At 40.2% G+C, this 15,390-nt stretch overlaps 1 protein-coding gene across 1 annotated transcript; it reads left to right on the top strand.

Annotated features, from left to right (window-relative positions):
* Positions 1-7,812: 7,812 nt before the first annotated feature.
* On the top strand, positions 7,813-8,641 carry LOC143555034 (uncharacterized protein At1g76070-like). The gene has a single exon (XM_077044672.1). It carries the CDS (start codon positions 7,859-7,861, stop codon positions 8,639-8,641), a length of 783 nt encoding a protein of 260 aa, XP_076900787.1. The 5' UTR covers positions 7,813-7,858.
* The last annotated feature ends 6,749 nt before the right edge of the window (positions 8,642-15,390 follow it).

The raw sequence follows: 15,390 nt of genomic DNA, 5'->3' as shown, positions 1-15,390 counted from the left end.
ACATGGGGCATATCTTCAACCCAACCCGTCCGTTTAGTTCCTAACCTTGATTTGATTCCTTCCTTGATTGTCCGGTTGGTTCTCTCAACCTGACCATTCGCTTGTGGATGGGCTACGGACGTGAAGATTTGAGAAATGTGTAACTCTTTCAACCATTCCTATAGCCCATTGTCCGCGAACTGAGTACCGTTATCACTAACGAGTTCCAGCGGAAGACCAAACCGGCAGATGATGAATTCCCAAAGGAATTTCTTAACGCTTGCTGCTGTTATGGAGGCAACTGGTTTGGCTTCCACCCACTTCGTAAAGTAGTCGATTGCTACTATTAAAAACTTGACGCGTCCCCCGAGGCTTCTGGGAAAGGTCCCATTATGTCGATAGCCCATTTTTGGAACGGCCAGGCTGAAGTAACTGAAACGAGCTCATTCTCTGGTCGTAGCGTGTTTGGAGCATGACGTTGGCACAAATAACACTTTCTGATTTCATGCACAGCGTCCAGATGCATTCATGGCCAATAATATCCAGCATTCATCATCTTTGCTACGACCATGCACGGGCCTGCGTGAAGACCACAGATGCCTTCATGAACTTCTCTGATTAAATAGTTCGCGTCCTCGGCATCCACACATCGAAGTAGTGGACCGAGGAAAGAACGTCGGTATAGAACACCGTCATGCATTTGATAGTTCAAGGCTTTGTGTTTTATCTTCCGAGCCTTGGCTTTTCCTTCTGGGAGGGCTCCTGATGACAGGTATGCTATGATAGGTATCATCCAAGACTCCACTCTGGTTTGAATTACCAAAACTTGATGTTTCGGGACAGATGGGCGGTCCAGTATTTCAATGCGGATATCTTTAGCAAAATGTTCAAAATTCGTTGAAGCCAGTTTACTAAGGGCGTCCGCTGATTTGTTCTCGCTTCTCTTTATGTGAATTACTTTGCATGAGGAGAACTGAAGCATCAAATCTTTCGCCTGCAACACGAATGATGCCATTATGTCATTCTTTGCTTCGTATGTGCCATTGATCTGTCCCGCAATCAACATGGAATCCACGCGGGCTTCCAAGTGTTTCACCCCAAGCTTTTTGGCTATTCGTAAGCCTGCCAAGAAAGCTTCATACTCTGCCTCGTTATTAGTACTCTTAAAGTCTAACTTTATGGCATATGTGAATTCGTGGCCTTCGGGATTGACTAGCCTGAGGCCTGCGCCAGATCCCTCACTACTTGAAGCCCCGTCCGTGAACAAAGACCAAATCTGTCCTTGCTCAGGAGGTGCTTGGGGTTGCTGCTCAATCAAACATTCTTTCTCTTTGTGTTGTGGAACTTCAGTTTCGAAGTCCGCCAACATCTGCCCCTTATTTCTTGGCCTAGGTTTATATTCTATCACATGTTCACCTAGCTCGATGGCCCACTTTGCCAATCGCCCAAACAATTCCGGTTTACTGAGAACGTTATTGAGTTTGTATCCGGTTAAAACGTTGATGGGGTGCCCCTGAAAGTACTTGCGGATGCGTCGGGCGGCATAGACCAGTGCTAAGACAAGTTTTCCAGCATTGAATATCTAGTCTTTGGGTCTGATAATGTTCAGCTGACGTAATAAATCAGCGTCTGAACGCTTTTTCTATCCGTCAGGAGTACAGCCCCAACAACAATGTCTGATGCCGATAAGTATAACGTCAAAGGTTCCCCCGCATAAGGTGCTGTCAACGTGGGTAGTTCCATCAAACATTTTTAAACCTCCAAGAAAGCTTGTTCCGCTTCCGCGGTCCATTTGAATTGTGCTTTCTTGAAGCAGTTTCTTAGTGTTGAGACAAATGGATAGGATTTGGCTACATGATTCGCCAAAAAACAATTCAAAGCCACCAATCGACTATTGAGCATCTGAACCTCTTTGAGGGAGGAAGGAGAAGGCATGCGTGCTACAGCTGGGACTTTATCCGGATTAACTTTGAAGCCTGCACCCGTAACGATTACACCAAGAAATTTTCCTTCTTTTATTCCAAACGAACACTTAGTTGGATTCAGCTTCATGTTGATACTCCTCAAGGTTTCGAATGTCTATTCTATATCCCTCAACATTTGGTCTTCCTCAACACTCTTGATCACAAGGTCATCCATGTATACTTCTAAGTTTCGACCAATCTGACCCTTAAATTCTATATCCATCAATCGTTGATACGTGGCTCCCGCATTCTTCAGTCCGAAAGGCATCATTTTGTAGCAAAAGGTGCCTTGATCAGTTCGAAAGGCTGTTTTATCCTCATCACCCGCAGCCATGCAGATTTGATGATAGCCTTTGTAAGCATCCAATAAGCATTTGAATTTGAATGGTGCCACATCATCAACCTTGAGATCTATTTCAGGTAACGGATAACAGTCCTTGGGATACGCCTTGTTTAGATCTTGAAATCTATACACATCTGCCACGTCCCGTTGCTTTTCGGACCGATAACCGGATTGGCGACCCAGGTCTGATATTGAATTGGACGAATAATTCCGGCATGGAGCAAATCTTGTACCTGATCATTCATAGCCTTTGTCTGTTCTGGATCCATCTTTCGCTTTTTCTGGACAATTGGTGTAAACATCGGGTCTACCCTTTAACTTGTGTTCCGCAATACTCCGCGTGACACCAGTCTTGTCCGCAGGTTGCCAAGCGAAGATGTCCATATTTTTGGTCAACAGTTGTTTTATGAAGGTCCTCACTATTTCTGAAATAGCGGGTCCAATTATGACTGTCTGATCATGGAATTTCTTGTTCAAAACCCATTTTTCCGGCTTAATCCTTTGAGATTGCTTTGGAATCTTGTTGGGCTTTGAGCTTTCTGTTGCAAAGCAGTGTCGATTAACATGAATTATTGCTATACCGGTGCGGGTTGGAACCCCTACCGCACCGTGAGCCGTGGACGGGTGAGCATTAAAATCACCGATTGCTTCTCGTCCCAAGATAATGTCATGCTTCGATGTTACTGGTAAAACTAAAAATTCGACCTCCTCGATCCTTGAATGAGTTCCATCACTTAAAGTGACTGGGAAGAAAATCACCCCTCGCGGGTGCATTATCTCCCCTCCAAATCCTGACACAGGAGAATGGATGGGTTTTAGCCTTTCTTTGTCTTCCTCATCAAGTTGTTCGAAGCACTGTTCGTACATGATGTCCGATGTACTACCAGTGTCAAAGAAAACGTATTGTGAGCGATAGTGACCGAAAAGGGCAGTGATGATCAAAGGATTCTTCTTACTGGGACCTCCCTTGATTCGTGGAAAGATCACTGGCACATTCTTCCACTCTTCCTCGTCGTACTTTCGCCTCTTTCCCCCGACCCTTCGTCCGCCTTGGATCATGTGAATGTTTAAGTCCTTGACCTGCTTTTTGGATGGGCCCTGGTTATCCCGCACGGGAGCTTTACTAGTTCCGAATTTTCCATCTTTCACCAAGTGTCCAAGTTTACCGGACTTCACAGCCGCCTCAATCTCGCTTTTCAAAGCATTACATTCGTTCGTGTTGTGACCGTTGTCATTATGAAACAAACAATGTTTTTTTGTATCAAGGAATGACCTCTTTGTGAGTGGCTGCGGCTTCCGAAAATTCACATTCTCTGTGGTGAGAATTTCAGTGTGAGTTTTTGAAAGAGGAGTCCAACTATTGGGACCTCGATTCAAGGGTCCCGCTTTGTTCTTGTTACCGATGAGAGATCTTGCATATAATGGCTTTGATACCTCCGTGTTTGGCTGAAGTCTTGACCAGATTGGCCCCTTTGCCTATTTATTGGGTCGTGGAGTTTGAAACTCAACTTTGAATTTCTGTTTTGAATTGTTATTCCCCAATGTTTTTTTAGTGTTGGCAAACAACTTTGTCGCGGTCATGATATCATCCCATTCTTTCGGCGTTTCATCCCTACCAGTGAGTGTGCGGATCAACACATCACATTTGACATTTTTGCGGAAGGAACCGTGGAGCATGTCCTTGCTGATCCCACCAATGTTCAGACTTTCGTCATTGAACCTGGTAATAAAATCTTCTATGGATTCGTTATCACGGTGGATAACATCCAGAATTTCTGACTGGTCACGTGTGTGCTTCTTCTGCTGGCAGAACTGTTGTGAAAATTTCTTCACCAGATCATCCCAGCTAGATATTTGACCGTCAGGTAACTTTTCAAACCATTCTCTTGCTGCCCCTGTTAGTGTCAATGCGAACATGTGACACCAATAAGGGAGCGTCCATCCGCTCACACCACCCACCGCTACGAAGTTTTGGAGATGATCACTTGGATCAGTCATGCCATTGTATTTATCCACCGATGTAGGTATCTTCGATTTCTCCGCAAAGGCTGCCGGGCGGTATGGCTTGGTGAAATCTTCCTCAGCATCACTATGATACTCGGTGTGACGGACTACGTCCCGCGGACGACTGCTTCTTGCCCTTGAACTCATTTTGTTGTCACCCGTGTAAAAACTGTAGTCTCCCGGGTGATACGTTGAATCATAGCTGTCATATTCAACTAAGTAGGACGGCATCCGCATGTCTATGCGAGGACGAGGGCGCAACCTTCGTGGTTCGACCAATTTTTGTTCCGTTTGTTGGCTGTACCGGATTTGACTTCCTCTCACTGTCGGCGGAGGAGAAAGAGATCTCCGGGGAGACTCTTCATAAGTCAAAGCGCGGGCACAAAAACGCTCATTGCGGACCCTGCGGTCATACTCAGCTGCCAAACTTTCCTGTTGTAAGCGAAGCCATTCCTCCGGAGATAGTGGCCCTCTAGATCTGGAATTATGACAACGAGCTCTCGCCAAATCAGAATCGCATGAATCATCTTCCAAATCCAAAACTGATTGAATTCGGCGAGTGTCCCTCATAATTCGTCCGAGGTCACCCAGATTAAAACCTTCCGGAGCCGTAACACGTCCCAAACCGGTGGGAGTTGGCCCGGTTGGTGCGGTGACACGCTCAAGGATACGACCACCTGGTGTTATATCGGTAGTTCGTGAACCCGGAGCTGTAACACGTGAAATAGGTGCAGGAATTCCCATCGGCCCCTCAGGAAGTTTACTCATACTTTAAACGAACCGAAAAACCAACGAAAATTTGTGTTGTTCTAACACCAAAACGGATGGCGCCAATAAAGAAACACGGATCCGATCCCCAGGTATGGGTCCTGGATCCAATGAGTCCACAGGGTAGGATATGGTAACAACTAACACAGTATGAGTATAACTTCCCAAAGTCCAATGACCGGAACCTGCAAAACAGACACCGTGAGTCTCGTCACGGGAAGGACAGGAGGGGGGTCTTGCCGTAACCACCCTCCGGCGTGAGAATCAGTACAGTTTGTAAGAGAGAAAGTACTTAAGTACACAGAGTAAGTGTAGTCAGAGTAAGTGAGAGTAATTATGAATGAGTGTGAATGAATACCTCGTGCAGGTTGACAAAGTATTTATAGCCGAAGGATGTAGGAAGGTGATTGAGCCAGCTGTCCCTTTCTAGAAGATCTTGATAACCACCTGGACGCGTGTCCCTTTGTGATAGGTTGGGCTATACGTCCCATGTGCATGGGTATAACAACCTGGACACGTGTCACCTTATGATAGGACGGATCACACCCAGGCCATGTGCACAGTTTTAACAACCTGGCCAGGTGTCATTCGCTCATTGGCTGGTGAGTCACGTATTCTTCAAGTAACAATCGTGGATATCATTCTAGAAGGTAACTAGTTATTTACAGCTGTCCTGTTGGCATTGCCTTCCGGTCATTTTAGTGGGCAGATGTCATGTCCCACGGATGATTTCTGAGGGTGCCTGAATGCTTCCGCGCGTGGTGTAAGGATGTTCTTCCTCTACCATGTTATGCGGGTGATCCATATGATCCGCGGGTGACATATGAGAGGTTCCTCTCCTACCCGCGGGTGGTACTTAAGGGTATTCAAGCCTTTTTGATACCCTACCTCTATAGCATATGAAGACTTAATTCAAAACACGTGTATCCAACATTTAAGGAGAAGGAAAACTACTCCCTTGCTTAAGAGCCCCTTTCTAAATTACCACCCGTAGCAACACAAAATATAAACTAAGGGCTAATATCTTTTCCTTACTTTATAACTTCTATTCTTCCAACAATTAGTTGTTTGCCGTTTGAACATTACATAGTCAACACTTTTTGTTCAAAATATGAAATTAGACCAAACAATACTATTATAACCAAAGCGTCACTTACAAAGTACAATAATAACCTTAAAGAGTATCCATAATGAGGGGGTTTCCCCTCATCCGGATCTACTTGCCAAAGTGGCGCGGACAAGCATGGAATTAACCACCCCATTGTTGTGTGCGTTATTTCCATGGAGCAAGTTCATATGCATACCTTTAGGGCATGCGAGAGCGGTGGCTGGGTTCAAAATAAGTGTTTTTATTAAAGTTTGGAATCTGAGTAAGGCTAATATATGACGGTTTATCGTTCTCATTGTACAAAAAATTTATGGGTATTTATGATATACGTACAACATAGAAAATTATAACTAAGGGTCTTTATAATTATAAACTCTAAGACGATTCACTATTGGGTGTTAAAGGGGAGGTGTAGGCCTAGGGGAAATACCGCAGAGGGGCGATATTGGCTGGCTGCAAAGGATTTTTTTCTTTTTTTTTGGGGGGGGGGGGAGGAGGGGGGGTGTTTGGCTATGAAGAGTGGTAATGGGGTGTGGTGTGGGTCCTCCTTCATTTCCTTTATTGTGTTGGTTTTTTGTTTTATTTAATATAAGAAAAAAAGAGTTTAAAGCCACTCAAGGCTTCGAACCATAGAGAGAACATGGTTTTAGGGTTTCAAAGCCCACAATGCCCACATGATGATAACATGACACGACACTATGAAGTGACTTTTAAGCCCCATTATACTGAAGTTGGGATGATAATTTATCCAAAATACTCGTACTTGTACCGGTATCGTATCCGGGCATATACCTGCACCCGTACCGATCTAGCCTATTCGGTACGGGTATTGGTATTCATTTTTGTTGAATTTCGGTACAGGTACAAGCGGGTACGGTACGAGTACGAGTACATTTAGAATACATATGGGTTTAAATAAGATTCTTCATATTTAATATATGAAATAAATTTTCTGACCATGTTATTATTGAACTAGTATCAAATATTTCTTCAATGTTAAATAATATAACATTCAAGACTCGAATCAACAAACAAATTACTTAAAGTCGGCGACCGAATTGGGGTTCTTCAATACTATCGTACCATTAAATCGGCGACCAATTTGGTACTTGTACTAATTTGGAACCCGCAAAGTACCAGTGCAAGTATCATCGAAGATCGTACCGGTATCTGTTTCAAGATAGTCGAAGATTTGGAAATAAAAAAAAAACAAAGTGTATAAAAGCGGGCACCGTATCGAAATATCCGTATCATACCGAAAATTGGTATGAGTATTGATACATGCTTTTATTGATTTTTGGTACCAGTATAATTTGGTACATGTAAGGGTACGAATAAGTGTTATGTTCCAAACTCATCCCTATATTGAAAAGCCAATTAACAAGTCAGAATAAAAAACAATTAAGTGTTGGGATCATTTATTTATTACAATAATAATCTCTAAATGAATCAGATTATATATGCTAATTTGCCCTAATTATTCTACCAATGACTTGTTCATACATGTTGTCCACATTTTGTCTCACTCCACCTCGCCGGAATTCAAGACTTTTCTCCATCTCCTCCTTTCTTCTCTCTTTCCTACCATCACCAAATATATACATATATATATACTACTCAAAAAGTTCATAAATATCCGTTACTTTAATAATCTTTATTATTCTTCAAGATCATAATATACCAAGTCTTCAAATGGATCAGCAAAAACTATCATCATCATCAACAAAATCAAAGAACCCAATCATGAAGTTTCTTCCAAAGCCAACATCATCCGTTTCGTTTCAAAACCCTCCGATTTACAGTCCGGCCAGAGACAAAAGAATATCGGAAAAGCCGCACAAATCCAACCTTGGAATCGGCTTATCCGGCCCCATGGTTTCGATGATTCTAGCGGATACTCGCAGGCAAATCAGGAACAACGGGGTCGTATACGAGCCCACGTCTCCAAGAGTCTCTTGCATGGGCCAAGTAAAATGCAAAAACAGAAACAAAAATAGAAAACCCCAACCCCCTAATAAAGTTTCCCGGGTTAAATCTATAACCCGGGAAACAATTCCACATAAGGATGATGACAGTAAAGAAACAAAACCCGATGTTAAGAGCGCTAAGAAATTAGGGTTTAAGAAACTATTTAGTGGGATTACAGTTACACCCTCCGACCGAAGAAGACAGGATTCCGAGAAGAAAGACTCGGTGGCTCCGAGTTTGGGAACGATGAAGCGGTTTTCGAGTGGTCGGGATAAGTTTTCGAGTTATGATTGGACGAAGGAGGTGGCGGCTATGGATTCTGATGATGAAAGTGATTTGGAACGTTTTGTGGTCCCTTCTTCAGCACCGGTGATTATAAGGAGTTCATTAGAGTTTGATGATAATAATATTATTAAGGTTGCAGGGATCAGTACGGAACCAAGAAATGAAATTAATTTGTGGAAGAGAAGAACAATGAAGCAACCTAAGCCTCTTTCGATTACATAATATTTGATATTTTTTTGTGAGAAAGTTCGTAATTCATTATATTCTTTGATTTTTTTTATCATATGTGTAAATATTCGTAAAGTACTTGAATGTATTTCACTATTTCGTTTTGATTTACAAGAGCTCAGACTTGATGAGTTCAGCTTGTGAGTTGTTTTATTAAGCTCGGCTTGACACGTTTATTAACTTTAAATGAATTTATATAATTTTTTAATTATGTTAAAATATATTGAAAAAATCCTTTAATGACCTAAGCTTGGTTTGAACTTGTATAATGCCTTAAACAAGGTAAAGCTTGGTTGTGCAATGTATATGATAAGATATCATAATTAATTAATGATATGATTATATGTAGGGAAATTTGTGAAAACAATTGGCAAACAAACAGCTTGAGAAATTATTGTGATTATTAATTAATCATTATAATATTGCACAATTTGTAACAACATTGAACCGAATATTGTTGAAAAACACAAATAACTATCAAGTGGGAGGTTGGTGACATTTCTTTCCCTCTTAGTTTTGTCTTTTCACAAATTATAAGAAAACAAGTGTTTTAAACGGATAAAAAAAATTTGTCAACGCACGTTTTAAGAATCGGCCCAAGAAGCCGAATATTACACCACACGAGTTAGTTGATGCAACTCTAACTTATTTACATAAATAATCCCTAAATATATGAAATCATGAAAATGCGCTCATGCATGTGGATTTTTTTTCAAATCATCATCATCATCATCGTACTCAGTATATCCCACCAATAACAATGCTATGGTAGGGTCTGAGGAGGGTAAGATGTAGACAGCCTTACCTCTATCCCATAGGGATAGAGAGGCTGCTTCCGGTGAGACCCCCGGCTCGATAGTAGTTTTGCATCAAGCCTTGGACATAAGGCACATAACACTCAATCATCGGGACACCGGCTGATCGGTGCATGTGCCCTTGTCTTTCGGCTATCAACACCACCACATGATGCCTGATTAACCTTCCGCCACTTTTAACGTTATTTTCACGAGATTAGTAAAATAACGTCAAAAATTAGTGCAATTTTACTTTTGCCCACCCGAGGGTTCACACATATATACATTATATGCGCGCACCACAAGCAGGGCTTATTTTTTTATTTTTTTTTTTTCAAATAGTAGGTTTAAATAAAAAATTGATTTTTAGGTATCTAATAACGGAACGAATGGGATTTAGGTGTCCAGCCATTTGAGATGGCTGGAATGGATTCCTCTCTTCAAGTGGTAATCCACGTAAGCGATGATGTGTAACTGTATGGTAACTGGATCAGCCATCTCAGATGGCCCAACTTTATTCCTTTACACACCATTTTGTCTAATGGTGACACCATATGAGACAGGTTATTTGAGATAGCCGGATTCATTTCCAATCATGACACGTGGCAATACCGGCCATAGGAGACCAGCTATTTGAGAAAACTGGATGCATTTCCAATCATGACAACCTCTCATGGGTGTACTATTTTTTAAAGATGACAACATGATTTATGATTTGAACAATGGAGCTTGGAAACCAAAGACTATTGAATACTCATTAATTATCTAGTTTTTATGTAGGGATATCGAAGAAGATCTATCAATGATATGGGGGTTGTTGTGAACAAAATGTTGATGTTGGATTATCTCGGCATACGATGAGTGGCTTGGTTTGATTGATATATGTAAAGATTAAAAATTTTAACCGGAAAAATTGTTCACCATACATACTTGTTAAATGCAAAATTTATTTTTGATGAAAACTATCTTCAAAAGATTTTATCCATGTTGAAATATCACTTTTCATTTTCGTTATTTTTTTGCAATTTTTTGTTATTGTTTATATTTTATTATTTTTTTTTGGAGGGTGGGGGGGTTCGAAACATCCAAAAATAGAGCCTTTTTATGTATGAAAAATATATAGGCAAATTGGATTTTAATAATCCCAACCTAATACAGTTAGCCGATGATAATCCCAAATTAGAAAATAACTGTTACTGATGTCAACTTTCACACTAATTGTTTTTATTGGACCTCCGTTAAAAAACTTAACGGCGTTAAGTTTTTTTCAAATTTCAAATTGATGTTTAGGGCTTTTGATCGAAATGGGAATATTAATCTGTAAGTCCCGTAGACGAATCTTTCAATATGATATCAACACACCTCAACGGTATTGCGGAATATATCGTAAGGTGATTCAAGATAAGTAAATAAACACGTAAATAACACAATAGAATGCTTCAAAACACACGTTGTATTAACGTCGGGTGCTTAAGCACTTGATTATAATACTCGTTCAATACACCAACAAAGTGAACGGCCGAGGCAAAACCCTATACGCATATTCTATATATAGGATAGCTAACAACCAAGCCCAAAACAAAGCCCAAAGCCCATCGAGATCCCTAAAGGATCTCGGTTTACATACATAATCCAAAACCAAGACTAACTGACATAGAACTAAGTACAAACCACCAAAAGCAGACCCAACAATCTCCCCCTTGGTTTGTAGCTTCATCTAGTAGTCGTTCTCCATAATATCAACATCGGCATCCTTTAAACCACCTGCCCAAAAACCTGTTCTAACAACAGAAGCTGCCATTCTGGTGTATTCATTTGCAGCCGTTTCAAAAATTGGATCAGCAATGATTTAAAATGTGCTGAGAGTCTTGATATCACATTCTCCAAACTTGAGCAGATCTCTTGGATCAACAAACCTATACTGCCATTTACCCTTCTGTAATCGTATAACAACAATGGCAGTTTCACTGTCGAACATCCAGAACCTCATATTCTCCAGGGTCCCATTAGGTATTGCACTAGGCACGGGAATACGAGTGGTCTTGTTTGTTGTAGGCCACATTACATTGACCATGGTTTTTCCTGTCCTTGGATACTGATCCCCTTTGCTTTCTTTGAAAATGATTATGCAGTTGTCATGTTCGGAAAGCCTTTATCAACTTGGTTCCTCAGGAAGTTCCAGAAATCAATACCTCACTTATCATTTGTTGGATTGTGGAATGGTGCATCGATAAGGTTGCTGAGATCCACTTTTGTCCAAGATCCGAAGTCTTTCATTTTCTTGTAGTACTCAGTGTTCCCAGACCTTCGTTTAACCCACTACATATTCTTTTCAGCATCAAATCCCCAGGACATGACCCCAGAACAATCACCATATTTATCCGAAAAACCCTTCTTAAAAGTAACAATGAATCTATCTGGGTGATCGGAAGATTCGACATTCTTATTTGAATTCTTCATAATCATAATCTTCTTCTGAAGTCGGTCCGATTTCCCACTTGTCATTGGAGGTGCTGAAAATATTGTTCCTGTAAAAACCCTGATTTTTAGGCCTAAATTTTTTTTTCCAAAGCAAATCAACTTGCACGGGCTTTTGAGGTGATCAAATTTTTCTAATAGAAAAATATCACAAGGATTGTTTCGGTAAGTAAGAAATTATAATCATTACCTCTTAAAGTAAAACAAACACATACGGCGTATGAAACGTCGATATAACATTTATAGTTTAGAACGCGGAGTGACAACAACCATAAGGAGACTAAAAAGTTGAATATAATATCATATTTTGTTACTATCAATAACTAACATAGAGTATATTGTTGTGGTTACCTGGGTACAACTTCAAATATTAATGAGTTAGCCTGTATAAACAACTGACACCTATGCAGGTATTAGCGATGACCACTTATGCAAAACAATATTATATTAAGTGTTATGGTTAATTGTCTAATATGAATATTGCCTATCAGTATGAGTATTAATTATACGTTGTGTTATGTTAGATTAAGAGCGTGGTACAAGCCGTGACGGCTCGTAAAGCCGATTACGCGAAAATACATGTATGAATGTGCGGTACGCTTATACCGCATTTGACACACAAGAAATATATAAATATATGAGTATATATTTATTTGTTATTGAATGATTTCTATTACTAGACAATTATTTTATTAAAGCATAACAGTAGATTATGAAATTTATAAATGAGACGCATAGAGATGACACGATTTAACGGCGCGACATATTACGTGGAACGAATAAAAATATTATACAAACACTTAACTTTGATTGGGATGATACATGCGAATATTATTAACATTTATTTATCACTAAAAAGAATATATAAAATTTATCGTCTCTAGAGCGGAGCGTTAAACAAGCAACCGAGTTTGTATCCATGAGATATCCCATACTAGTTAACCTCATCTACTATACAAATGAACCCATAATTTTAGTCCCTAAATAATCCACAATTCTAAACTATAAATATCTATAATTTTACAAATTGCATTACAAGAATAAGAATGAAACTAATCCTATAACTTCCTGATCTTAGGGCGGACGGGGCACCGCGTGGTGGCCTCCCCATCACGCGTGGTGGCCCTAAGCACACCGCTGTCGCCCCCTTGTCACGCTAAAAAGAGTTGTTTGCGTGATGGTTGTCACGCGTGAGGGGGGGTGTTTTCCAAGAAGAATGGTTTCAAGAATCTTACGACGCGAGAGGCAAACGAAGTTTTACGCCGCTTCAAAAATGCACATCCGCTATTCGTCAACTAGCGACAGGTAACCCACTCGACCAATTCGATGAATTTTTACAAATGTCTGAGAGAACTTCACGTGAATGTCTACAATTCTTTTGTAACGCGATTATAAAATTGTATGTCAAAGAGTTTCTACGAAAACCAACAAGACACGACATTACACGTCTTTACGCTGCACACGAGGCTAGATGGCATTTTCCAGGGATGCTCGGTAGCATCGATTGTACACATATCGAATGGAGGAATTGTCCACGAGAGTTGCGAGGGGCGTATGTTAGGGGTGATATCAAACGACCGACCATCTCACTAGAAGAGGTTGCGTCAAATGATTTATGGATTTGGCATTCTTATTTTGGTGTTCCCGACTCAAACAACGACATCACTGTTCTGTACACATCACCGTTGTTTCAGAGCGTAACAGATGGCACCACACCTTTCTGTCCGTATTTTGTCAACGAGAGATATTACAGACGTGGCTAATATCTTGTCGACGGTATCTACCTGCAATGGTCTGTTTTTGTGAAAGCCTTTTTCGTTTCCTGTCGAGACCAATGAAAAGGCGTTCAAGAAGTTGCAATAATCAGCAAGAAAAGATGTCGAGAGAGCATTCGGTGTTTTAAAGGGTAGATGGTGCATACTCAGTCGACCGGTTCGTGCAATGAAAAAACCCACGATCTCTAGCTACGTGTATGCATGCATCATATTACACAATATGTTAATAAAAGAAGATGGAAATGCAATTTCTCCAGATTGGGTACCGGATCCTCTGACTCAAGTTCCCGTTCCCGATGATGTCCAATTAGACTTGCGGGATGAAGATATTCATCATCGGTTGAGATGGGATCTTGTTGCGCATATAGGTTCTTTAGGTTTGGAATTTCCGGATTCAGATGAGGAGTAGACGTTCGTTGTAACTTTTATTTTTTTATTTCTAAATTTTAAGTTGAATTATGTTCTATTAAACTATTGTTTTTATTTTTAAGTTCTATTAAATATTGTTTTAAATTTTAAAGTTACAAAAAAAATAATAAATAATTCCATCACACCACACCACCACCCCTAGTAAAAAAACCATCACATGTGATAGAATTTGGATTGGTAATGTGGCACAATATAATTGGGTGGGGTGTGTGATGATTGATGGCACCACATCCACTACCCCTCCCCTTGTTCAATTTATTTTCTTTGTGTAAATATTGACCAAATCCTTTAAAATCTCTGCACAATCTAACTTCTTAAAAAGTGTCAACCAAATTTACGTAACCGTTCCCCATTCCTCAATTTGGATGGCACTGTTCCCCTGCTCCCTCTCTCCCATTCGGCCATCAGATTGTAGAATCCAAGAAACATCCATATGCGATTTGTTAAAGACCACACCCTCATTCTCACCATATTGCATTCTCAAAGCCATATACTAACCTGCTCCCTCTTTCTAACTCCATAAGAATCTCACACAACCCTCTATTATCCGACACGAGGAAGAGGCAGAATGGAAATCGGCCGCCGCCATAAGTCCAGCAGCAGCGGCTGGCGGTGATGTTGGTGGTGATCAGGGGGTTGACGGTGGTGTCTTGTGGTGGTCGTTGGCAGCGAAATGATGAGGGAGGCGGCAAGCTATTAGGGTTCCGCCAGGAAGCGGCGGCGGCGACTCTCCTTTCCGACATGCGATAGGTTTTCCGGCGAGCTTCACTTTTCCGACAAGGTTTCCGGCGTGGAAAATGTCATCAGCGACGGGTCAGCTATGGCTCATGAGAGAACGTTTTTGAAATTGAGAACTATGAGAACCATTTTGGATCACAAAAAACCCAAAACTACAAAAAATCATAAAATAAAAAAAGCCCAAAAATGAAAAAAGTAAAAAAAACCAAAATTCTTATTTTAACATCACGGTTTCATAAAAAAAAACTCGGTTTAGCCAAATTATATACACATATGTATAATATAAACATATATGTACATTTATATGATTTTTTATACACATGTGTATAATTTAAGATAAATGATACTGTATATATGTGTATATTACGTAACTAAAGATTAAATAAAATTATACATATGTGTATAATATGATATTTTTTTTTGTTTTTTTTATTTTTTTTTTATTTTTTTTAATGAAACCGAAATGAAATATAAGAATTTTGGTTCTCTTAGGATCCTTACCTATATATAATATATATATATTATATAT

Source organism: Bidens hawaiensis, unplaced genomic scaffold (assembly GCF_021521415.1).
Source record: "Bidens hawaiensis isolate Kalapana, Puna unplaced genomic scaffold, B.hawaiensis_p1.1 tig00017944_1, whole genome shotgun sequence".
In the NCBI taxonomy this organism is placed as follows: Eukaryota; Viridiplantae; Streptophyta; class Magnoliopsida; order Asterales; family Asteraceae; genus Bidens; species Bidens hawaiensis.
This window is presented reverse-complemented; position numbering and strand designations above follow the sequence as displayed.